The following is a 27,317-nucleotide window of genomic DNA, read 5'->3' on the forward strand; positions in this document are numbered from 1 at the left end:
TTAACATAATTAATACCAATACAATTAACATAAACCTGCAATTGCTACCACGTAGGTATTACATTCATGTAATAATCTCCATAATCAAATTTCCAAATAAATAAATTATATTATAGCAATATTAATCGCTCCATTATGAAAGCCCAATAAATTATCAATAACCAATACCAGTGAAAGAGTTAATAAGTATCCTGAAACAGATTCATTCATCGCATAAATCGACATTCAGGAATAATAAACGACCGCTGTATCATTCCAGTAAGAAGACAACGGCTTTCAATGAAGAGCGTTGAAGAGAAAAGCTAATTCCAGAATGACTACACGATAAATCCGAGTCTGACTACCCAGACCCAAGGATATTACCATCACAATGGTAGACGTCGAGTGGTACGAAAAGAGGAAGGCTGGGCGGGACGTCGAGATTGCGACGTCCGGCGTCCCGACGCTCCCAAATGCCGCCATACACTTCCCCTTCCTTCTGCGACGCCCACCCGATTACGCGCCCCTTTGATACGCTACACTTAACCGTATCCAGAAGCGGAATAAACTTTGTACGATTATTTGCCATTTGTACTTCGTATGCTACCTTTTTATTATCTAACAAAGACATTACAAAAGGTTGAAATGAAATATTATTTTCCAAATAATATTACAAATACAACTTTCCTCCAATCTAATAAAAAGTGTCCAACCCTGCAATAAATACAGCAATGTTTGATTCGCTGCTATTATATTGTAAATCCTCATGCGACAGTGAAATTTGGCAAATGACGTGGGATTATTTTGTCCTAGCGTAATCGCACACTCATATACATCATATAATTAAAAATATGTATAATGCTTTCAAATCGCAATGACAATCACCAAAGTCTCTTGTCTTGTACATACATATTGTATTTTCACACTTTATTATTTTAACTAAAAGCCACGTGTGTATGCTCCTTAATAGCAATCGGCGAACATTAGCGAAGCACCCTTGAACGTTTACCACTATTAGGTCTTTTGTATACAAAATAGAAACGGTTGCATCGGCCGGAAGCAAGGCGGAAGGAAGAGGGACGACGATGCAAGAAAGGGATGGGCGGAGAGATATTACGAGGAGCAACTCCAACCCTCGACTTCCGTCGTGATAAATTAACAGAAGCTTACGACACTTTGTGGCCCTTTGTCGAATGTAAAGACAGAGGAACGACGTTAAGGGGATGCTTAAATGGCGCAGACAATCATTTTTAATGAAGCTCTGCCACTACGTAGGACACTTTTGCCTCAATCCGTCAATAAGCTGCTAATAACTATGTTAAATATAAGTAATAATTTGTGATTGCATCTTCAACTCTTTTTAAATGACACATATCATTATAAAATCTCTCAAGAAAAATATTAAAGAAAAATTCTATCCACTCGTGTATTTCAAAGAGTACCAAAGGATTACAAAAATCTTAATTCCTAATTTTAGAAAGTAAAATTTACTTGAATATTACAGAAACCAAAATCTAGGAATTCTTTTTCAAAGTTCCTCCTGTTCCCCAAGGAAAACCAAACTACGTACCTCTCAAACCGTCTTACATATAAAAGAAAACGAACAAACAAAAAGTATTATCACCTAAGGGCTTCATCGTTTTTACGCATCCGCCGAGCACGTAAATTCACGGTTCCCATAGTGGAGCTCAAACATCAGTAACCACGATCTCATTACCCAGACCAAAGAAAGAAGGCAACTTAAAAAACGATCCCCACCATCATCCACAAGAATCTGAATAGAGTCCACACGCGGGAATCTATGGCGATCCTATCCATCGTCAAAAGGTATATGTAGCTGCGGTTAGGTAATAATAAAGCTACATCCCAATATGGACCAACTCCACTGGCGTAACTAGATAGAGGCCTAGGGGTGGATCTAGTTCCATTTTTTATTTTATATCATTAACCCGTAATTGGTATGGTGCTCATTTGTTGACTTTGTCACATAAACAAGGTAATTAAAGGCTGCTCGGAGTTGCAGCCTCCCTTAGATTACATTTGAAGCATAACAACGTATCGTCTATCAGTGCCTACCATTATAATCAACCTGTTAAATAACACTAAACAGTTTTAGTAAAGATAGAGGAGCTAACCCAGGCCATACAAAAATTCTAGTTACGCCAATGAGGCTAGCTCTCTTGAAACACGGGTTAGGAAGAAAGCTTGCTTGGTCGAAGGGAGTGATGCAGCAGGGGTGAGGGGTCTAGAAGCCCGCGGGTCGGGCTATCATAATATAGATTAGCTCATATGGCTCTCCCCTTATGTTAGCTCGGATCTGGCTCATAGCCTCGAGTGCTCCGGGATTCACTATTCATACACGCGACAATTAGATAGGCATTACTAGATGTATAAGTGTGCGAGAAACCCTGGCCACACGTGTATGTATGCTGCAGGAGTGGCACGGAACCGAGTTGGCTGAAACCAAGGACTAGGAGGGGCGGCCTGAGTCAACCCCTAAGCCAGTGTAAACACGTTTTAATAGAGATTCGCTCGAGCGGTTATAATAGCTTTGCGGATGTAGCGGCCCGTCCGTCTTTCGCGCACCCCCTCCCGGACTCTCAACCCGCACCCTTAGACCGACGTCTGTTCTCGCTACCTCCTGGGTCCGGATCGTTACGCCAGAGACAGAAATTTGATCAATTTCGAGGCGTCTCGATCCTTCAATGGCGAAGGTAATTCTTCTTGTGATGGGGTGGCGAGAATTGCTTTAAGGGATTTGCCAGTGGATTCCAGGATGCTATTGGGAATGAGAACAAAGTTTCTTGGTCTTTGGCTAATTTCTACTGGATGTATTGTTCTAGTCTCTGAATGGATTTATTTAAACCCATACTTTTAAGAACTTTAATGAAATTGCACCCTTTTAAACTACAATTGTTTTATATTTTTCTGATTACATTAACAGGACGTGATAATACGCTTGATTAATTGATGAATAGCCAGAGGCAAAAGTTTTATCCGACGATGAAAGTGTTCAATGTGTAGGTAATGTATATTTTTAAATGTTTCATTATCGCAACCCCATATGATTATTTAAGGGTAAAACACGGAACGCATATGTTCAGGGACTCGATAAATCATTTACTTCAAAAGGTATACACTTAATTGATCTTTTTTACCCTCCAGTATAATTATTAAGTAAAATTTAATTTTATTCGATTTAATGTAAAAATCGATTTTTAAGGCACTTTATTAATTTTTCGATTTAAACCTTTTTACTTCGAATTTTTGTATTTATCTTTTTAGTTTAGTATCACAGTAAAAATGGGCAATATGGGTCAGCAAGATAGTAATTATTCAAAGTACGATTGTTTCATTTTGCAATTGAAAATTTCCACTTGCCACGTTTGAAAATTAACATAAATAATACTGTTACTGTTACTCAGAATTCTCTAAATATTTTTCTATTATTATTAAATTTACAGCAATCCCAACAACGTTTAACGTTTTACCTTACATTTACCCCATATTTTTCTGCATAATCATAAGAGCTTAGCCGTACGAAAGCTCATAACGTGTTTCCAGAAAAATCTGGAATAGCAACCGGTTAGTTACCAGGAACTTTATCGACTTACTTTGGAAAGTTTTCCAGCGTGAAACGGTAGCATAAAAGTAAGGCATCAACGTGCAAAGAACTTTAATAAAACCGAGCTACCTCCATCTCTCTACCCCCGTGTCTGACACAAAAAGGATGAGTTTCACGATATCACAGTGCAATTATCTCCGAGGAAATGAGCTTTGCATAGGCGCCAGGAACGTGTGCAATACGGGGGCAAAGTTATATGTATATGAAAGAGGTCGCGCTAGGTAAAGGCTCGTATTTATACGTTCCACGAAGTAAAACGACGTCTTAAGGCCGTTCAAGCATTTATGGTTCACGTTCCAGTTTTGAAAAGGAACCGGGAATGCAGGGATGAATCGACGCTACTACGGCCATGATTTTAAAATCGCCGGGGAAATTAGTTGACAGACCCGGCCGGATGAAAAAACCTGGCGAAAAATCTCTTCGTTAGATTTAATAGGGATGCGACCTTCGTGCAGCTCTCCCTTGATGGACGATGAATATTTTATGGGATTTGCGTAGCCGCTGCCTCCAAAGACAGAATTTAAGGAACGAATTCGATGGCTGAGATTCCACTGTTCCTCTGATCACCCCCCACACAATAATTCTCGAGAAGCACAATAAAAAAAATGTCAACCGCAAAATCTGAAATCTCAGCCAGAAAAACATTCTTCCATACGAAAATTCCATCAAATTGGTGGATGAAGAGCGCACGTTAACCTACGCACCGGAATGAACGAGGAACTCTTAAGTTTTCCAGCGGGTGCAAGCAGCAGAAGGAGGATAGAAAGGGGTCCTCGGAGAGAGGGGTGTTCTCTAAGCTGAATAATTCAGTCTCTCATTAGGGCGACAAAAGCACCCTGATGGATAGCTGCTTGGCTACGTTGGCTGTCGTTTGTATGGGGTCACACGTACACATTTCACGTTTCCTACGTTACCTGGCTGTATACGAATGCCAGCAGCCTCTTACTCGAGCCCGGAATACATACATATATGTAGGCGCGCAAACATCCCGTAGACCCGACCTCTTCCAACGACTCGCTACGTTTCTCCGTTCTCCGCCCTCGTACACCACTACTTTTACCCCTTGCACCCCTGAACATCTAGTTGTCTCCACTTCGTCGCCATCAGAAAGAGCTTTTTTTCGATTATTCCACGATGGAGTCTTCAGAATGAGTGACCACCATGGAGATTTTTATTTTGAGGAATTTTTAGGGTTACCGTCAATTTTGAAATAATGGAAATTAACACGTTGGCTAGCAACTTTTAATGTTGTATGTAAAAACAAATTTACTGTTCGACTCTCAATACCAATTGCTCCAAATCCAACCCCATCCTCCAAATTACCATGAATCTCCAAAAAATCAAAAATTAAAAATCCTTCCAAAAATTTCTATTCGGTCTAAACTTCTACACACCTTTAACGCTTCTAGTGCTTTCTCATTAGCACTTATTATAACAGAGACTCGTTCCCGGGATTGTAAATATCTTTCTACCATTCTATTTATCTCCCTAACGTACCCTCCCCTCTCTACATCCCCCATCCAACATTCCCATCGTCCTCTCAGCCTCTCTCTGTTTTATTTCGAATGTTCTTTCATTTCTTAAAAGGTTCTCCGATGATAATTAGCACAATGCGCGGCGGCATTAATTATTACCCGTGCTAATTACCCGAGGATAAATCGCTCGGCAAGGGGTAGCCGCCAGTGGCGGCGGATTCGAGGGTCGTCGGGGTGGTACGAAGGGGTGGTGGTGGCCAGGCGGGGGTGGCCCATTACCGTTATTGCTGCAACAAACCGTCCAACAACAGCGATAAATACGAGCGAGAGGCTGGCGTTACAAATGTCTCTCTGAGTTATGATTATTTAGCGCGACTGCTGCTGGCCGGATCGTACGTTGCGGCTTTGCAAAACGACTTGCTGCCATTTCTGCGAGTTTATGTGTCTGAATCCCTTCCCTTTTTCTTCTTTGTTTTTTACTTTCTCGTTTCTATTGTGGAGAGCGTAGCAGGGAATTATCTTTTTTCTTCTGTAAAGAGATTTCTACAAGTTCCTCAAGTTTTGAAACACACATATTTGGAAAAACGTTTGCTTTACATTTTGTAAAATTAAGAAGATTACAATTAATTGAAAATTAAATGTATGCTGATTTACAGGACACGATTGTTCCCTACTGTAGTAGGAAATTTCTCAAAGAAAGATGCTACTGAACGTGTCCCCACCACGTGAGTATGATACTAATTCCCAGAGATACTTTTGTATTCGAGAAAGAACAAAATTCTCTCAAATAAATAGTTAGTCGCTAAAGCGAGTCGATTCGTTAATTAACCAGTAAAATGAATAATGAGCTCAATTCAAAAGTCGATTGTCAAAATAATTAATTATACTTAGTTAAGCGCAAAGACGTCTGTGACGTATGGTTGATTCTTAATCTTTATGCCCATAGCAACTTTTTAATATAGGTTTTGTGAGGATCCAACCAGTAATTAATTAATGAATTAATTAATTATAATAATTTTAAGATTGATCGCTCGATCACCGCTTACCTTAGGTAGGAAACTTTTATAGTTTGGCGGGACGCCTTCCCCGCCATTGGCTTAGACCGCCATTTTCCCTAGAGGGACGCCGAGCCACAGCCGACGCCGAGCGTGCTCAAATTTACAAAAAGTTTCTAGAAAATGGGTGTTATATCTTAAAGTATTTTATATTTTCACCGCTATAATAATAGCAAACATCAAATAAATATCGTTCTTAAGCTTTACTTTTTGATCTATGCGATAATTATTGATTAAAATAAATATTTTTTTTGTTTGCCAGTGTATAGAGATATTTTATCGGTTGGCTATAAATTTCTTTCTTCCTCTTTGCATTAGGTGGTTTTAGCACAACTAAAAGCGGCGGTAACTGTGTAAAGTGAGAAAGCGTGTGAGACATCGTATCTAACTTCCAATATTATAAATTAGTTTTTGATACAATTAAGTACAAGTATTTAGTCTCTTATTTCGCTCCTTGAAATACAGTTTTTCTCATATAAAAGGTAAGTATCATTATCAACTTACTATCATATTACTATTTAAATTTTTATAGATGTAACGATATGATCATGCTGTATAAATATATTTAAACAATATGAAAGGAATAGAAGATTTACTTCCGGAAGAACGTAAAAGTTCCAGATGCAGTATTTTCCAATAATGTTCAGTAATGTTCTTCTTGTATTAATAGATAACCTATATTTTTCTGTATTTACCTTTCTTAAATTTCTTTTTAATTAATAAATACTTTTACACTCTCTTTTTATTCATATACACTAAGTTATTTTTTCATACCACGTGGTATATTTATTTCGTTGTTACCAATATGTATCATTGATATAATACTATAGATTAGGTTGTAGATGTTTTTTAAGAAATAAGGTAATATCCTTGAAAGAGAAAATATTTCTGTAAACAAACATAGGAAAGTTTTTGTGACCTCTAATGTTTTTCTTCTAGCAATTAGTTCTATAATATAATACTTGTAATAGTACATAACATTTCTTATATTATTTAATTATAATTTATATTTAATAAATATAAAACCTATTTCTTAATAATTTTATCACAATTATTGTTAAACTATATTTTGTAATATATCCAAAAAGAAATGGAGGGAAACAAAGAAAAGATTGGTAAAGGAAGAGGAGCTCTCCTTTTAAAATTAATAAAGGAGAAGGACAAAGCTGAAAAGGAAAGTGCAGCACAATCTACATTAAGCACTTCTGGCATACATAGTCAAACACAGTCTACATCAGCAACTATTCCTACTGTGATACCTAGCCAAACACAATCTGCTGTTCCATCCACTGTTGGAAGACACATGATCTCAGCAAGTTCTTCTACAGTGGGCTGTGACAGAAGTAGTTTATTAAATGTAATAAAAGGAATGAGACCTACAGAAGTACCAAGCCCTAAACCAGCTCCACCAAATATAGGCAGAGGATCCTTATTAAGCCGAATTAGAACCACTGCGTATGTGTTTTAAAACATATTTCTCATTGTAATTTTCTGTATTTTATGAAAAATATTTGTACATTTAAACAATAAAATATACATTTTTAGGGCTGTTGAACAGCCTCAACAGTCAAAAGTTTCTGGACCACCTCCTACTGATGAGGGTGTAATAGGCAAATTATCTGACATTAAATTACATGAGCGTACAAGTAGTTCTGAACCATCATATCCAAAACCTCCACCTATTTCTCGACAGGGAACAGGTGGAAAACCGTAAGTATTAATATTTGTGATTAGTACTATCACTATAAAATGGATTACTAAATGATAATTAATTTTCAGGATACAACTAAGTGGCAACTATATAAATCTCAAGTTAAATCCAGAAAAAGGACTGTTTAACTATGAAGTTAAATTTAATCCCGACATAGATTCAAGACCACTTCGCCGAAAACTTCTTAATCAACATTTACAAGCGCTTGGACGAACAAAAGTGTTTGATGGAGTTACACTGTATTTACCTCAAAAGTTAAAACAGGATGTAAGTAATGATAGCACAGTAAAGATTCGATGAAAGCGAAGTGTTCGGGACCGAACTTTCGCTTACATCGTGCAGTTTCTATATTATTAGAAGTTTGGCGACAGCTTCGAATGAAAGAAAGGACAACGAGTTCTTTTTCTTTTTTCATTCCCTATTCTTCCCTGTGACCGAAACTTATTATCATTAATTTAACAAGTAAATATAGTACAAATTATATCGTGTTTGGTATAATTTAAAATTTTATAAGAAAAAAAATGAAAAATAACCAAGTTCAGTCGTTGCATTAGTATTATTTCAATGATATATCCGATTTCAAGATCATATTACACTACTCAGCAAACGAACTTCATAGCATTCCAAAGGGTATACCCCCCAGTGGTAGGGATGAGTTCTTCAAATTTATCGTACCAATCTTTTTCGCTTTCATCGAATCTTTACTATAATAAGAAGATATGAAATATAGATGGATAGATAAACACATATATGACATACAACTACTTTTAGACAACTACTTTTGAATCTATACATCCGGTGGATGGGTCAAAAGTAATGTTAACAATGATATACAAAAAAAAGCAAAGTATGTCAGAAAACATTCCATTCTTTAATGTTTTACTTGGCCGTGTTATGCGAGCCCTTAGTTTAGTTCGCATTGGCCAACATAGCTTCAACCCAAAGGGAATACATTCTGTGCCACAACATAAATTAGAAGTGTGGCCCGGTTATGTCACAGCCATCAATGAATATGAGGGTGGTTTAAAATTATGTATAGATGCACGTCATCGTGTTATGCGTACGGAAACAGTACGTGACATGATGTAAGGTTTACAAGGTTTATACTATTATTAAGTATTCACCCTATAAAATTAATTTAATATTAATAAAAAGTAACACGATACAGGATTACATTTGGAAATAAACCAAATTTTAAGGATGCTATTACAAGGGAGTTAATTGGTCTATCGGTTTTTACAAAATACAATAATAAAACTTACCGTGTCGATGATATAGCGTGGGATAAGAATCCAACGTACACGTTTGATAAGGGAGGCAATAAAATAACATTACTAAATTATTATAAATATCATTGGAATTTAGAAATAAAGGATACAAAGCAGCCGCTTTTGGTTCACAATGGTAAAACTAAATTACCTACGGGTGAAGTGAGTAATGTTGTTCTGTTAATATAATTAAATTAATGTAAAACATAAATGTCAATTACTTCTACTGGGAAAATTTTAAGTACAGACACGAGAACAATTGATATTGTTGGTTCCTGAATTATGTCATACAGCAAGTTTGAGCGATAGTATTCGTTCAGATTTTAGAGTAATGAAAGATCTTGATGCGTTAACTAAAATGACTCCTAATGCTCGACGCGATGTATTTAGACATTTTGTGCAAGAAATACAAAATAACGATATACCGCGGGAGATTTTAGCTGAATGGGGGTTGCAATTAGAACCTGATTTAGCAGAATTTAAAGGTAGAGTTTTTGAACCCGAGACTATTATGTTCGGTAAAGACTGCAAGTATTGGTCCGATACGAAACCAGCGGAATGGAGTTCTGCTGCGTGTAGAAATCCTTTACTGAGGACTGTAAGTGTTTTTCTACATCATAATGTATTTATTATAATAATGCAACATTTTTCAACAACACAACTATATTTTTAGCTTAATTTAAATAGTTGGTTCGTCTTGCATTGTCAAAGAGATTCAAAATGCGCACTGGAGTTTGTTCAAATGTTGAAAAATGTTACTAAAGTCATGGGCATATGTGTTAGAGAACCACAATTAATATCTCTGAGAGATGACAGAATTGAAACGTTTTTACAAGCATTACGAAATAACATACGAGAACATGTCAACTTGATGGTGATCGTACTTCCAAGTAATCGAACCGATAGGTATTCTGCAATAAAAAGGTATGATATGATCTTTGACAATTAAAAATTATATACTACAAATACTTTATTCGATATTTAGAGTGTGCTGCGTCGAAATGCCTGTACCTTCCCAAGTAATAATATCCCGAACTATTTGTCGGGCTGACAAATTAAAAAGCATAACAGAAAAAATTGCGCTACAAATTAATTGTAAACTAGGTGGAGCACTTTGGGCATTGGCCATACCAATGGTATGAAATAAATATTTCTATTTATAATTTACTTTTAAAAAACAAGTTCAAGAGAAACAAAACGATCAATTTTACTGCATTAGGATAATTGCATGATATGTGGGATAGATGTGTATCATGCAGGCATTGGCCAGTCAACAAAAGGTAGCGTTGCGGGTTTTGTAGCAAGTCTAGACAAATTATTAACAACTTGGCACAGTAAAATTTGTCTACAAGGTCAACATCAAGAATTAATAGATATGCTGCAAATCTGCATGATTTCGGCACTAAAAGCTTACCACAAAGTAAGTTGTGCTAATGTGTATTATATGCAATAATATTCTTCGTTATTAATGTGTTTCTTATCGCAGCATAACCAACATTATCCAGATCGCATTATTGTATATCGCGATGGTGTTGGAGACGGTCAAATAGAAACAGTTGCTAAATACGAAGTAAAACAATTGTTGGCTATATTGAAAAATATAGAACCGAATTACCAGCCAACGTTAACTGTTATAATAGTTCAAAAACGCATTACTACGCGATTATTTGCAAAATTGGTAAGTTACCAATGAAAAAAATAAGCGTTAACAATTTATGCTTTTTAATCATACAATGTCTTTTATTTTAGCCAATGGGATTGGAAAATCCTCCACCAGGAACAATCGTAGATTCCTATATAACGAAACCTTATCTCTACGATTTTTATTTAGTCTCTCAAAACATACGCCAGGGTACAGTGTCACCGACGCATTATATCGTTGCTTACGACAATAAAAATATGAAACCAGAACATTTACAACGATTAACGTATAAGCTGTGCCACTTATATTATAATTGGCCAGGTACCATAAAAGTTCCTGCTCCATGTCAGTATGCACACAAATTAGTATCTCTTGTTGGACAAAACATACAGTTGGAACCGCATCAATCGCTTTCTAATATACTCTATTACTTGTAAGTTATTTCAATCTATGACTGATTTATCTTTCTAAAATATTGACTGCATTTAGATGTAAGTATGTATAGTTATCTATACCGACGTAAGATTTTCATAATTCACTTTTTTATAGTTTCGAAAAGTATTATAAGTAAATAGACAAAGTTACATTTTTTTTGTAAGATGTAAGTGAAGCAATTTTTAAGTTCATACCACATAATTATGTATAAGTAAATTTGTTGTTCTTTGAAAAAAAATAAATACTTATATTTTTTCATAAATACAACAGTTACAATTAATTACTTGGATTTGACTTATCACTATTTTTTAAGTGATAACATTCGGTACAATAATTACTAATAATTAAGCTAATGGTTTAAGTAATTCCTAGATCATTAAGCACACAGAGTATGAATCACATGGAAAAGATTTCAGAATTGGACGAGTACGAACTCTGGACCTTGTGCATGAATATCAAATATTTCAACTACTTTGTGAAACACATACTTCACCTTAATTTACATATTATAACAGGACCAATGAATTACACGAATAACGTTTATCTGCGGCCTTTGATATCATGCAAATTTAACCATGACTATGTTTACTTTGCGAGTTGTGCAACATTATGCATCACTTTTTATTAGAAACTATATTTTCTCCTTTAGCACTGTTCAAAACGATTAGTATGGCCGATTAGTGGAGAGGAATTTATTTATGTGCTTACGTATGTGTTTACAAACGACCCTGCCGATGAGGATCCAATACCCAGAACGACGCGAGCGAAATGCGTGTATCCATAGTCGTCCACCTTGACTTGAAAGCACGCATACGTGTTCGTGCAAGCGCATGTCTCTATACATATTATGACGCTCTATGTCAGTGTGAGACATTAAAGGAAGCAGTGGCGTAATAAAAATTGTAATGACAAAAATTCATATCATTACTCAAACATTATTATACACATTTTCAATTATAAAAATATTTTTTATATCATTCATCATGTAATTTTCACGTAACTGTTATCCCTAATAGTATTAAGTTATTTTTAATTATAAAAGGTGAAACAACTATGAATTTGCAAGAAATTTTATAAGCAAGATACGTAAGTTCACTTAGTATATATGTATACAGCTGCGGTGAAACTAAATCACTGGTTACTTAGATTTTTGTAAGAGGATGTAGCGCAAGCCGGACGACTTCCGAAAGGATACACCGCATTGCGGTGTTTAGTCGGCAGGATAGTTACGCCACTGCAAAAGAGACAACCGCATGTGTATGTAAATACGTACATACGTACGTACATACATACGTACGGATGTGTATTTACGGTCGTGGCGTATCGCGTATCGAGTCGCCGCCGTCGCCGCCATTCGAGCGGTTAGCGCCTGCGTACATCTTGTTTACAACTGCGGAGCTTACCATACACATGACCTTTACAATATGGACATGAGCGCCTATTTAGCTGTCTAGGCGTGCGACGGAAAAAAGTTCAAGATACGTGCGTGTCGTTTGTGAACATTAATGTGTACCGAGGAAACGACAAAATTAAGTGATCTTTAACTTGGTTATTCAAGAAAAACAGTTAGAGTACACAACTTGGTGATCACAAGTGACGCGATATTTGTCGTTCGCACGCGGGCGGTAGGGGGAAGAGAGGGATGGTGGGTACGAAGGGAGATCCGAATTTTTCACCTCGAGCAGATGTGATTGTCGCGAACAGATTTTGCCTGTTTCCAAACAGGAGTTTGTGCCCAGGACATGCCGTGCACGTTGGCGTAGTGTTGTTAACCGCATCGTGAACTCCATTCGCGTGTTTCCGTAAAGTGCTCGATATATAAGGGGTGTGAGAAGAGAAGTGCGTTCTCTCATCGACCTGGAATGCTGCCGTGTTTTGATGTGCCTACTATTGCGCATGAAAAAATCGTACTGCCCTTGACAATAGCCTATTTACCCGAAGCAGGCCACCTTTATACCGCGCTAACCAGCTATAAGAGGGGTTCAACCACCCACCTGCGTGTGTATCGCCCGTTCCTCTCTTTTTCTCTACCTCTCTACGTATTTCCTCTAAACGTACGAGCGAACGGCCACGGAACGTGCGCGCGCGCGCGCGAACACACACACACACACACTTCTTTCTGCTGTGTATGTACACGTGAACACGCCCGCGTGTGTCTCCTCCGTCTTTTCTGTATCATCGTGTATACAAGCGTTTCTTTTATATGTGCTTCTGTGTGTATACGCGCCAACCATTGTGGACCACGCAGTAAATTGTGTTATTCGACGCGATAAACAGGTGCACAAGCCTTATAACCCAGAAAAATACTTCCGAAAGATTTCAGCGGGTCTTTTCGATAAAGACATTAATTAAATGCAAAATACGCAAATAGTTGCAAATACTATTGACCTCGAGTTGCGTACAATCCCCTCTGGGATATCAGAGCGATGAATCGTGGCGGGCGAAATTAGACAAAATTGCGTGACAGGTGGAACTTAAGCCCATCTAGAACCGCCATCGTAGAAATCAGAACAGGTATACACGATCCCTGTTTTCCATGGAACTGGTAGAAAGGATTTCCGGTTTTTGTTGGAGGATCAAGTGTTTCCTAATTTCATAACCTCGGAAAACGTGGTCAGTCGATAGTAGTACACGCTTGTCTCACGGGCTGCATCGGAAGGAGCGATCTATACGACGCCCTTAGTACACATTGAGTGCACATGCACCGTGGTGGCGTGTTATTGCTTATTTACCCCCGACACGTGCTTCCACCGTTAGCGTGTCTCGAGTACAACGATATCGACGACAACCTTTCCGTGATAAAAGCAGGACGGTAGACACGTTGCGCAAAAACACAACAATAAGATTTGCGAGTTTTGAAATACATATTTTCGAATTCCTGTCATGTGCACGAAAGTGGTGATATACGATTGGATTGCTTCGGATATTCGCTTTGCGTTCTTTCGCTAAAAATCCTTTATAACGGAAGTGTTACTCACGGACAACGTGGGTGGGAACCACGCATTTCTCCCCACAATGGACTATCGATATAGCGTGTTTTGATAGAAGATGCGCGTGACAAATTGATTATACGTAACTGTTCTGTACCACGTAAATGGTACAGAGTGATGTGTCATTAAAGGACCCGCAAGATTTTCATCGCGACGACGACGGCCTTTTCGATCGTCACCGCGACGATGTCTTCGGGCAGGGGTTTAGCCTCCCCCTCGGGAGGTCCCGTTGTTCTCTCCGGACATGTGAAAAAATTGAAAACTCAAAAGAAGAAATTCTTCGTGCTACGAGGCGAAGCTGCTGGATATCCTGCTTGTCTCGAGTATTACGATAGCAAAAAGAAGTTTGAGAACAGACAGCCACCTAAACGTAGCATCTTGTTAGACAGCTGCTTTAATATCAATAAACGCGTGGACACCAAGCATAAGCACGTTATCGCATTATACACGAAAGACGAATGCTTCTGTTTGATTTTGGAAAGCGAAAAAGAACTGGATGAATGGTTGAAAGCAATGCTTTTACTTCAGAGTGGAGATGTAGCCGATGGAGAGCAACCTCGGCCTATATTTGGTAATGCGCTATTACGGTTTGAATTAGAATTAGGTCGCATATTGAAGACAAATGTTTTACGCGTGAAAAGCTTTCGAAAATTTTAGGTAAACATTTGGTGTTTATCAGTACGAGAGCTACTAAACTGCCATGTTTTGGACTTTCAAACCAGTTGTTTACCTGTTTTTGTTTTTTTTTTTGTATTTTTGTATTTTTTTTTTGTTTTTTTTTTTTTAATACGTCATTGTCTATAATTTCACGACAAAGAATAAAGAGACCACAGGTCAAAATAAGAAGTATGTATATTTGTTTTGATAAAGCGAAAAGAAAATTTTTCTCGATCGTATTTTTCTTTTCAACATTTACTTATGATATATATTAGTACAATTATTGATTTATATTTGTAATAAAATTTTAAACAAAATAAAGTATAGACCAACAATGTTTCGATATACTATATACATTTAATAATGTATTATAATATTTTAAGTAGATATTATTATATCTCAATATTAAAAAAATGTATTTTGAGTACTTTTTATATACTGATGATGTTATATCAGGGAACATTGTAAGGCTATTCTTAATATATGATTTTGGTAAATCTGCTATGGTAGATTTGAACATTATAATGGCAGTTAGTTTCACAGTACAATATCATACATTACCAATTATAGTGAGATGTATGTAAATGTAATATTTTGTTTCAGAACATGTATGGCAAGTTACAATGCAGAAAAAAGGACTGGGTGAAAGAAAGAATATCCATGGTCCCTATAGGCTGTGTTTAACTGATCGAACATTAAGCCTAGTGAAAATTGGGGCAAAGGATAATTCAGATTCTATAGAATTTCCTGTAAGCTGACTACCTGTGGAAATAAGTCCATCCACATGCAAGAAATTTAACTGATGATGAATTTCTTTTTAATAGTTAATTTGCATCAGACGGTGTGGATATATGGATCGTATCTTCTATATGGAAGTAGGTCGTTCTGCAGTCACTGGTGGTGGTGAATTGTGGATGGAAGCTGAAGATAATAATATAGCACATAATATGCATGCTGCTATCATGAATGCCATGAGCAATTCTAATAGTAGCAAAGATGATGTGGATCCACGTCAAAGAAGGCGTAGTTCTTCAGCAACTGAGGCCAGCAAGCCAATCTATGTTTTACAACGTCGTCATACTGGACAAAAGTTTCACAATTTTTCACCATTAGGTACGTGTTAACGTTTCTGGAAAATTTTCTTTGCATATCTAAACATGATATCAGTTATGGTTTAACTGCAATTACTTTTAACAATTACCATTTGTAAAATAGACCTTTCGTTATATAAATAGTTTATAGCCTTTAAAATACTAAAAGTTTGTTATATGTTTAATCATACTTTGTGTATGTTTTACTTCTACTTTTTTTTGTTTTGGACACTAAACGTTTTGTACAGAAGTTCCTTTGTACAGAAATCATCCTACGAATTCCTTTTACAATCCATATGTAAGTTGTCCAAAATATCAATTTTTTCTTTACACCAGACCATAACTGCGCCACACTATATGCTTTGAAATACATATCAGCTGAATGTACAATTGAAAACTCAGCTTTAGAATAACACAAATGGGTTGCGGGTATTACAGAGGAACACAGGACGCACGAGGAGCAGGTGGATCCAGTACAGGAACAGGAGCAGTCTAATCAGACTCAGAGTATCTCTTCTTGCAATACAGTCATGGGTCTGTTTTCTGTCATTGTAGTTGTATGCTTTTTGTTTCTTATAAAATGTGGGCATTAAAGGATTATAAGTGTATTCAATTCATTATAAATAGCCATTTTTATTTTTAATAAAATGAATGTAGTGAAAAAAGTATAAGAATCAAACATTGGAAAACACGAAACAAGTTGAGAATAAAACTGATCATAGCTGTACATAACATGAGAACTGGAACAAAAACAAATGTGTATTGCATAGTTTGAAGAAGGGATTGCAAGGGGATGCAAGCTAGAATCCTACACAATTGGAAAATTTTCGTTTTATCGATTAGAATACTTTAGTTAAACCTCGATTATTATTAAATTTATATAAAAACAAAGTAGGCGAAAAGCAAAAGTAGTACGACAGTCAAAGCTGTATGGTTTGCAGTCGTTGCTGGTACCGGGGCTGGGACTGCTGGGAATGCCTCGACTAATACCAACTGTGCCACTACCACTAGACGTCGTCATTCGGTAGCGAGTCATCCCCATTCCGTCAATAATTCCCAATCCGTTCATGTTACAACAAGTACAACAACAACCACCACCACCACCACCACCACCACTATTACCATCACTACGACCGCTACTGTGACCACCACAACCGCGACCGCTACAATATCCCATCAGAGAACCCTGTCGCTGCCCTTAGCTGCCGTTATTATCAATCAAATGCAATCATCTAAAAGATCAGTTTTATGCTGTATGTATTTTTGTTTCGTCATACGATAAATCAGCAAGAGATATTTCTTTTTCATTCCTCTTTTAGTGTCTTTGCCTCGCTGTAACCTGTTTTTCTGTTTTTGTTTACTTTTCTATTTTTTTTCTTTTTTCTTTTGTTTTCTTGTTTTCTCTACTTCATTCCTTTTGCGCGGAATTTGAGTCGCAAAAATAAAACGCTCGAAATCAGAATCGTTGCTGCTATGTCATATAATTACGGTCTGTCTCTAGAGACGATCGTGCCGTTGTTGATGTGCAAGCTTCCATATCGCATGCGACCAGTTGCACGGTACTTCGTAACGAAGTAACGCTTCCTTTAGTTTCTTTTATCGTACAAAGCGGTTGATGGAATACCTCTGTACAGCATTCCAGTCAAGTAACATTACATTACCTCTTTTTTTTTCCTCCTCCGTATGCTACACTTTCTTCCTTGTTTGTTTTGGAGCAGAGCATATACATTATCTTCCATTTGAATTTTATCGTCATTTGAAATGTCATCTCTTTGATCACTGTCCATTGCTTGATCTAAAACACATTGTATATGTTTAAAGAAAAATAACCAATTGTATACATAAATATGCGTAAATATCATACAGATTTTATGGAAACTCATTTGAACATGCAAATGAACTAACCGCTGCTATGCTGGGAGGATGGATGCTTTTCGAATTTTTTTGACTACGTTGAACTGTTCAAGGTAATGTGTTCAATTGATGTCTTTCTAGGTGCAAACGGCCGCGACAGATGTGACAGTTTGCCATCGAGGGCTCGCACCACCAGCGAGAGTCATCCTGCATCGGTACTAAGTCATCCTAGAAGTACTCATTTCGTACCTCACGTACTGAGACCACATTCCATGTACGTGAGGGGTCTATCATACTCGCCACCGATCTCATCAATGCCTATTAGTCCCGCTTCTGGAGCTTGTTCCACGGACTCAGCGGGATCATCTCTTTCGATGGATGAAGGTGGTGAGAATATATTAGAAGAGGGTACGGTATCGCGATATGGACATTCATTAACGCCAGACGAGCCTGTTATTTTAGAGGAAAATGGTGATGATTACGCGCCTTGGTCCACGTCACATTCGCATCACAAATATTCGCCAAATTTTAAGTCTCATTCTCCCTCGCAGGTGAGTCACATCGAGATGAGACTATAACATGAGACAGTTATAAACTCACTCACAGAAGGTCATAAGATGTACATACGCGTTCTAGTTTATTGAAAATAACGTATTTATGGATTAATTTTTTTTTTTTCTTTTTTTTATACTTACATATAATTATGTATAGCTATGGATCATGATTGGAATAATCCTTAATAAAGAAAATGTATCGGAGTTTATACTGTACCATGGCAGAGCAATCGAGAAGTTAATAATTACGAAATGATGAGGTAATAATATATCTGCTTCATTTAATTTTCAGCAAAGTTCCTACATTGAAATGTGCAGCCCTTGCAGTTCAAGTCCCGGTCGTAGTGGAGTATATATGCCAATGAGTGCAGGGACAGGTCATTCGCATTCTCGTGCATCATCTCTCATCGAAGAATCAAATACTTTACCAGAAGGTTATGTACCTATGGCACCCGTTGGAAACAATGGATACGTTGACATGGTTCCTTCCCATAATCATAATGGTCACTTTCCTGATGACTTGTCACATGCTGGCAGTAGTTGTTCCGTTACTTCTGGTACACCCAGTACAGATTTGCGATTCTCCGAATATCACTTAGATAAAGTAACAAGCTTTTTGCCACCTGGGGATGATTTACAAGCTAGACCAGTGAGAGCTTATTCCATCGGGTCTCGACCGGAACCTGTGAACAGGCATCGTAAAAATAGGTACCAGGGTTTATTTAAATTCTATAATATATTTTAGTAATGAGTACAATATGGTAATAACTGTGTTTTTTATTCTTATGTTGAATAGATTGGATATTGCTCAGCAAGAAGCTAGTAGAGTGCGAGCTTTTTCTGTAGGTAGCAGATCTAAGAAACCTGAGATTGGAAGGCTATCGAACGTAGTTACTGTACCGTTACCTGGTGCTGGTGAACACTCAAATTCCAACAAATCAAACTCTGCGCCATTACTGTCCAGTTCCTGGGGACATAATTCTGGTTGTTCCATAACCTCCGAGCGAATGGAGGATTTAATGGAATTAGACTTTACTAAACCCAGTATTTCTGCAACTTTCAATTCACCGCCTTCATCTTACTCGCAATCGCAATCTCAGTCACACTCATACTCTACTGCCACTGACACCAGTTCCTATGTTGATATGTCTCCTGGACAGCCACCTTCGTCGACTGCTCCTTACGTCGATATGAGTCGCATAAATAAGGTACTTTTAATTAATATTACTATGTTATTAAGGTATACTGAATGTGGGTGAAATTAGTTTTGAAAATGTCAAGAGGAGAACGCATGACGTTTGAATCCTGAAGTTAGCATAATTTCTGTAATAGTATAACACCTCTTGGATACACTGCTCAAACATTAAATTGAGCTGAATTTGAAATTTATCAAATTGATTTATAATGTTGATTAACTTTCGCTCGTTTCAATTATTATACTAAAATTTTTCAGATCAATCGTAATAACAATAATAATACAATCACTGCCAATCAAAATCATAGTCATATTCATATATCTGCTGCTTCTACGCATAAACCAATAATTACTACTTTGAAGCCCGTGGAAGAAGCAGAAGGGCCATACATGAGAATGGATAGTGTAATGGAGGATTGGTCACGATCCGATACGAGTCCTAAACTAATTTCCTCACCCATGCAAGAAGAATGCGTGCAATCAAATGGACCTCCAGGTAAAACGATTCGTTTAACCCTTTCGCTGCCACTCACGCGGTATCGCGTGCTCGATTGTCAACGCTTGACCTGTCCCTACCACTTGAAAAAGCGTGGTTTGTTCTTTTATTTTAATAGCCTCATTTTGAAATTCTCTGTGTTATTGTTTTGTTTTATTATTTCATACTTTTTTTTTTTTATATTCTTTCGTTACTAATGTTCACAGATTTCAAATATATTTTAGGAGCCACGAGAACGGCGCCAGTTGATCTTCCACGACGTCCACCAGCGGACTACGTCGACATGAATTTTAAACCCAGATTAGGCTTGGAACAAGATTACATAAACATGAATATGAGCAACCGAAACAATCGTAAACCAGCAACGCGGACAGGTAGCCGCAAGGAGAAGTCGCGTTCGCAGCCGATCGCGATCCAAGCAGGAAACAAACCTATAAAAACGCCTAGTTTCTTACCCCTTAACGGAAGTCCAGAGTCAGAGAGTTTAGCGAGTACTCCGGCGTCGCCTCCGCGAGCAACACCAACAGGTTCCTCGGCAACAATCTTCCCTTTCTCCTTGAACAGCCCTCAGTCGCCTGAGAAATCGTTTACTCATCAAAAAACTAACGACGAATTGTCAGAATTGAACACCAATTCCAAAAGCAACGACCGTACCATTGTGGAACCTGCGAACAATAGAGTGAACAATTCTGTAACGGAAGCGAATAATACTTCGCCAAAAGCAACGAACGATAGACCTTCTAGTCCTGCAGAAAAGGATAATCAAGTTAATCAAGTTAATCAAGTTAATCAAGTGAATAATTCGTTGACCTCGCAAGATAACATGTTGAACGCTATAACGAAGAAGTTCTCCGATTTGCACCTGTCGAAACCACCACGTTTGATAACCGCATCTCCGAACACCAGCCCCACGTTGTCTGGGTTTAAATCAACCACTGAAAAACAACCATCTTCGCCAAAATTGTCAGACGAAACGCCGACACCTACGCCTAGCACTGCACCGAGTCCGTTGGAAAAGGAGTGTCAGGATAAAGTGCAATCTGGTGCCGAAGTCTTACACTACGCTAGTCTTGACCTTCCGGAAGTCGGTAGCACCGCGCCTGTCTCGCCGGCGTCTCAAGAAGGATTTAATTACGCCGAAATTGATTTCGCCAAACTTAAACAAAATTAAAACGGCTATCTCGAATTCGGATGAAAGAGCTGTATCGGTGTAACGCGCGCGTCACGTGTCTAGAAACGCTGAATTGACTCATTGCCTTAGTTTTCTTTTTTATTTTCTTCGCTCGTCAGGACAACAGAGCATGGCAATCGTTCTAACATTGGTCGAGCTGAATTAGCAAAAAATCAGTGCATAAACTGACTAATGCGAATTGTAAATAGTAAACAATTTTTTCTTTTCTTTTTTTTATTTTTAATTATGATCATTTTATTGATCGTATACTTTCGATTTTATGAAAGATTTGAAAAACACAAAATAGTGCCTATACTTCTGGTTATATCGTAGCGGATATGATTTTTTATTCGCAAGATGGCGATTATGGGGAATATTGTTGTAAGTTGAAGCGTTCATTTGAACTCGAGGTTGGAGCATATTTGCATGTCTTGCTTACCGATGTTTTAACGTGTTCAAAACGTGAATTTATTATTGCTATTATTATTCTTTTTTTAATGTCCTTTTGATGAGTAATATTGATCGATATAAGCTAACGAAATTTTATCTCGTTCAATGTGTTTTACTACCTTCGAATATATTAGATCGATAAGTATTCTTATAAACGAAAAGTAAATGTTCTCGATTTTGATGGAAAATTATAGTATTTATCGGTTCATTTTAAATATATTTTTAAGCGTTGAAAGCGATTTAATCTAACGTTATATTATATTAATCATGTTAATTTTAGCTACTTTGATTAGAAACGTTTGAAATGTACAACGATAAACCACCAGAAACATGAGTACTAATTGCGAGCTAGCAAATTGACATATTGTTCCTTTGCGTAGGAAATAATTAGTGCTCGACAATGTTGGATCGATGCAAAGGTCACAGGGAACTCGTATTTCAGACAGACCTGCTCACATTGAACATATACATATGAGTATATGTTATCAAGATTTTCGTATCTGTTATAAACTACCTATGAAATACTGTTTCATACGATCCATTTGCAACACATGCACAGTTTTAAGCGAAAGTGAGATTAGAAATGCGCATAATCTATTTGAGGGGAACAGATTTTATTCTATACTTTATTCTATCTGAGTGAAAGAAACTCAAAGTTTTTTCTTGAACATCTCTGTTTGAAACTCTACAGCAGATCTTTCCACAGGCGGAATTCCTCTGTCACGTATTCCATTGTTACGCGGTAGAGAATGATGGAAAAATAATTTGAAGAATTAAAATAATTTCTACATCTAATAATAGTAATTATAGCGTGCTGTACTACTTAACTGCGCTAATTATGACCGGGAGAAAGTTTATAACTGTTATATTGATTTAATATTAATGTTCCAGTACTTTGAAGATAAAGGTACATATAATAAAGAATACTATTTTTAATTTTGGAAGTCATCTTTGGAAAGGTCTCATCTATGGCATGCACAGTTTGAAGACCCTTTCGAATTTAGCCAAAGTAAATTATTTTTATTGTATCTCTGGCAAATTCGAAATGGGTCTTAACGAATATTGTTTTTAGTTGTGTTGTTGACGATTGTTATCCCACCTAATTTTCATCAACTGAGGAGGATTCCTGCTAATCTCACTATCGTTTATATTAAATTATACACGTGCGTTTTACTCATATGTTCCGTAACATACGCATTTACAGGGTATTCTGTAAAAGATGGTACAACCGGAAAGGAAAAGATAATGGGTTGTGTAAAAAAAATTAATATAAGTCTTAACAAAACGGTGTTGTTGCTGAGGATATAGAAGAGACAAAAATATTTCTGAAATATTACCAGCGTTTTAAAAGATGAGTTTTATGACATACAATTTCTCCTCACATACAGTTTAAGGATAGTTCTCGGTTATAAATTATATCATATCGTGTATATACATATGCTATAAATCTATGTATATATAAATATATGTGTAAATATGAATAAATATACATTTATTTATTTGTATTTATTATATATATATATATATATATACATACACACACACACATACACACACACATACATATTAATGATGAATAAAGCAGTGTATATTGCTATTCTTCATTATACGATATATATAAAGTAATTCCTTCGAATGTGCTTCTCTGATGATTTTCGAGAATAATGAAATGACGTGTTGATTTGTATTACTGTATAAATAATGCCGTTGTAACATGTACATTTGTCCAGTTTAAGATTATCATTTGACTGACACTAGTTGAAATAAGGTTTTTATTTAAAATCAAATGCATACAGGAAATCTTTCTTTTTTTTCATCATTTTTTGTTGCTGATTAACAAAATGTCCGTCCAGTTGAAATAGATCGCGTTATAAGAACATTTTAGTTTCCTGTTGAGAAAAGGGATACTGTTTTGATTTAAGGATTCACATATGTAAATATAGACTCTTTTGCAAACGAAATACTTGAGGATTTGATTATTTTGTAATTGTAGATTTTCTCTCATGTTTTACTCCTACAGCTATGGCTCGTAGGAAAGAACCAAAAGGAAAATCAAAAATACGAGCTTCTTTGACTTTATGCATCTGTTCTGTAATGTCAAAACGAGAAAACTTTATTTTTTTCATTGAGTATCAGTATTTATTGTTCGCTAGAAAAAAAAAAAATACTATTCTGAAGAAAAATCAATTCGTCAATTATAATTAGTTATTTAATTATGTATAATTTATAGTATTGTATATTGATAGCTGAAAGCAACACTAATGTGTTACAACTACCTTTTATTATTAGAATCTTTAATATACCTTGTTTTGTTTATTTAATTTCTTGAATAATGAACGTTTACTGCCAACTTAATTGACTTATTTTAATAATTATAAACAGGTTTGATAACGAAGCATGCGAATCGTACTGTGTAATGTTTATTAACATTCGTTTTTACATTATTATCTTTATTTTTTACTTTAAACGATTATTAATACTTTCGATTCGAAGGAGATAATTAGAAAACCAAAGTTAATGATCATATACGATGTTTTCTTGAAAATAATTGATTTTTTCCCTTTTTTTGTTAATTTTGAAGGTCATGCTGTTAACTAATAATAAAATTAGGAAATATTAAATGGCAATATTTTAATTTTTACTTATACATTACGAGAAACTGTGTAAATCGAGAAAGGTAATGTTGGCTTATATGTACATATAATATTTAACTATATAATACTTAATAATAAGTATTTTATTGGCAAACTAAATACCTGTTTTAATATTAAATAATTTAAATTACCTATTTAGGAATTCGAATACTCATCATTCTCCCTTTATAATATGTTGTGCGAAATATTTTTATGGAATAGGATTTATGTCAAAATGACAAAATACATTTACAAAATGAATTGAAAAGATTCAAAAACTTGAAAATTCAAAATTGATTTTAATTCGACACACATAGGGCGCGAAATATGTCGGCAGGGAGAAGCCTTCGAGGTGATAACATCGCTTCCTTTGGCATTTTCTCATGAATGCGTTAATAACGGAGTTATCACCTGAAACAGTTGCGTGGCCCACCGTGTATACATATATATGTATATCAATCGTTACATATTGTAACGCAATTAAATTTTCATAGATTAATCACACACGGACGCCTCGCGTCATCGATAGTTCCCTCTTAACTTACCATCAACAATGTAGAACAGAAATCCTCTAATCCGTATGTCCACGAAGAGTACATATATGTATAACTACTCAAACACAAAGACGTAGGAAAAGTCAGGATAAACTCTGTTCACGGAACAGTTTTGCCGTGAATTTCGAGCGGATTACGTGCCAGCAGGGCGAATAGGGGGATGAACGTGCGTGTTTACAGAAACTGTTAGGAATTCTATGGGTTTGAAGTAGCCTCCTTACGGCGTTTCCCTTATTTGCACCAAATTGGCCCGTCCTCGCCGTCACGGACGCGTCAAGGTACTTAAATGCAGGTAAACATACCCTAAATCATGGCGGCTCGACCTTACTCCTCGTAAAATTGCACCGTATCGCGAGCATCCATTGTTGCACCATCCTTCTTGTATAGATGCCCGTTTCTGTTACAAGCATGCCTTTTGTACCGTTCACAGCGTGCTCTTGTTACGGCACAGGTAAGTGTGCTTCTTAAATCGCGAGCAATTCGTAGAAAGACATTTTTCTTTCGTTTCTAGAGCCTTTTACGATTACTGTTTAATTGGCACGGTTAGACTGCCTGAACGATGGATGCTCGTACCAGTAGATATAATTTTCCACCTTCCTCTGGTCAATTTTTAATGGTCTATCGTGGGGTAGTCTGTACAATTTTAATAATTTCATTTTGACATATATATGTACATACATACGTATGTAATTCAACTAAAAGTATCAGCAAAATTTCATATTGTACCTAGACAGATACAAGGTTATCTTATATCAAGAATAGAAGATGGAAGCTGCAGCAATGGTAGCGTTTCTCCTTGAAAACATCTGAATCGATCTTTCCACCCCTCCTGTAGGTACCTATGGAAGCCCGGCCACTGACGCCGCGACGCCTAGTCGAGCTCCACCCACGTATCTCGTACATGCGCAACGAAAGTTCAGGGGTTGAAGCGTGAACGAAACCCTCGTAAAACGGATCGCTGCTTAATCAGCTCGACGGCAATCAGCTTGTCCACATTTTGGAGGGATAGTAAACGAGAGACGTCGAATTGCTTCGAGCCCTTATATGATAAAGTGAACAGACTTTAATCAAGAACAAAATAAAAGCTTCTAATAATAACAGTACCATACAGGGTGTCACTAAACAAAACGTATTGTACATATTTGAGTGCAATATTAGCTTTTAAGGAAGGGGATCTAGCGAGAGACTAAGAAAAATCATTCACACACTAGATCTCAAAGAATAAATAAATAAAATTACTATCAACAGAAGATTTCAGTATAAATGGTAGATATAATTAAGAAAGTATATTTAAATAATAATAACAAATTTTTTCTTTTAAAATGCAAAAATATCACAAAGGCAGAACAAACTGTAGAAAAGGAAAGAATTTGAAAGGGTAGGAGAAGATAGAAGGGGAAGTGGAGGCACACCAGATTTCTCTGATCTCAGCGATTCCATCATCAACGACTCCGGGACCCAGGATGGCAGATAAAAGGCAATTGAATTTAAATCATGAATACGAACGAACCGAGCGAGAAGAAGAGTTCAGAGGAAAGGAGAGACGAGGAGAAACAACGTAAGCCCCGACGGCAATCTGGTGGTAGCTTTGTGACGGTAATGGCTTCAACCCCTGGCCTCCGACCCTCGAGGCTTGCACCCCTTCTTGTTTACCGGTGAACACGCGACTTACACGCGCGCAATTCTCGTCCAAGTCGATTTACCTATGCTGCTCTTCTATACTTTGGACGTTTCTAGCCAGTATATGCGAGGGGATTAACGTATACACTCTTTCTTATTTTTCATTATTTCTTTAGATCTACTATTCTTCCTGTACAATGAAAATTTTTCCTTCAAAAATTTGACACGGACATTTAAACATACTTTTTGATATGCCAGTTATTTTCTTTATTTAACAATTGAAAATGTTAATGTGAAAATGTAAGATTGCATATACATATTAGTAATAAAAACTGTGGAGAAGGAAGTATTCGAAAGGAAGACGAATCCTTGCTGCTGCAACATAACCGCACAAACCTGCACGGTAGTTACTCCCTGATTTGAACATCTCCATAATAGACTTGGATTCGTCAATTTCTCGAAGGACACCGTCGCCTCGCGTCGGATGGATATTATGACGGCACTAAACAGATTCGTCAACGCCACGCGACCGTGTCCCTGAAGCTCAGGACCAGGAGTAAGAATCCCAAAGGTCCTTGGAAGAAGGATGTCATCCCTTCGATTATCTGGTCTGTTCGCGTGCCGTGTATTTTTCCCGAGAAGCGGCCGTAATGGACGACCTTTCGCGAATGGAAGACTTATTCTTTTGTATCTTCCTCTGTAGAATAATCGACAGTTTTACCGGGATATGATTTTCAATACTTTTTCAGATTCTTTGTCAAGAAAAATGATCTTAAGTTTGAATTTAATCAGGTGTTTTTAGAAAACTGTGCGATTTTAATGATCAAGAAGAAATTCCCAAGAAAGTCTTCTCCTTTACTTG

General features: G+C 36.8%; 2 protein-coding genes across 10 annotated transcripts; both read left to right on the plus strand.

Annotated features, from left to right (window-relative positions):
* Positions 1–6,440: 6,440 nt before the first annotated feature.
* AGO3 (Argonaute 3) lies at positions 6,441–11,395 on the plus strand. The gene is made up of 12 exons (XM_034322936.2): positions 6,441–6,616; positions 7,223–7,589; positions 7,680–7,844; positions 7,914–8,112; positions 8,617–8,930; positions 9,014–9,275; positions 9,361–9,711; positions 9,787–10,037; positions 10,099–10,249; positions 10,333–10,533; positions 10,600–10,791; positions 10,863–11,395. The coding sequence occupies exons 2-12, from the start codon at positions 7,225–7,227 to the stop codon at positions 11,190–11,192; spliced, it is 2,781 nt and encodes a 926-aa protein (XP_034178827.2). The 5' UTR covers positions 6,441–6,616; positions 7,223–7,224; the 3' UTR covers positions 11,193–11,395.
* Positions 11,396–12,524: 1,129 nt separating this feature from the next.
* Positions 12,525–23,836, plus strand: chico (insulin receptor substrate 1 chico). 9 transcript variants are annotated; one of them, XM_034322928.2, is made up of 11 exons: positions 12,525–14,751; positions 15,441–15,586; positions 15,662–15,950; positions 16,367–16,462; positions 16,870–17,181; positions 17,924–18,169; positions 18,245–18,333; positions 18,629–19,044; positions 19,133–19,544; positions 19,790–20,027; positions 20,234–23,836. In XM_034322928.2, exons 1-11 carry the CDS (start codon positions 14,367–14,369, stop codon positions 21,196–21,198), a joined length of 3,594 nt encoding a protein of 1,197 aa, XP_034178819.2. In that variant the 5' UTR covers positions 12,525–14,366; the 3' UTR covers positions 21,199–23,836. The 9 variants fall into 9 exon arrangements, with proteins under 9 accessions (XP_034178819.2, XP_034178820.2, XP_034178822.2 ...); XM_034322929.2 differs by having other exon boundaries at positions 17,924–18,166; XM_034322926.2 differs by having other exon boundaries at positions 12,527–14,751; positions 17,924–18,333.
* Positions 23,837–27,317: the final 3,481 nt, after the last annotated feature.

Source organism: Osmia lignaria, chromosome 4 (assembly GCF_051020975.1).
Source record: "Osmia lignaria lignaria isolate PbOS001 chromosome 4, iyOsmLign1, whole genome shotgun sequence".
Classification (NCBI taxonomy): domain Eukaryota; kingdom Metazoa; phylum Arthropoda; class Insecta; order Hymenoptera; family Megachilidae; genus Osmia; species Osmia lignaria.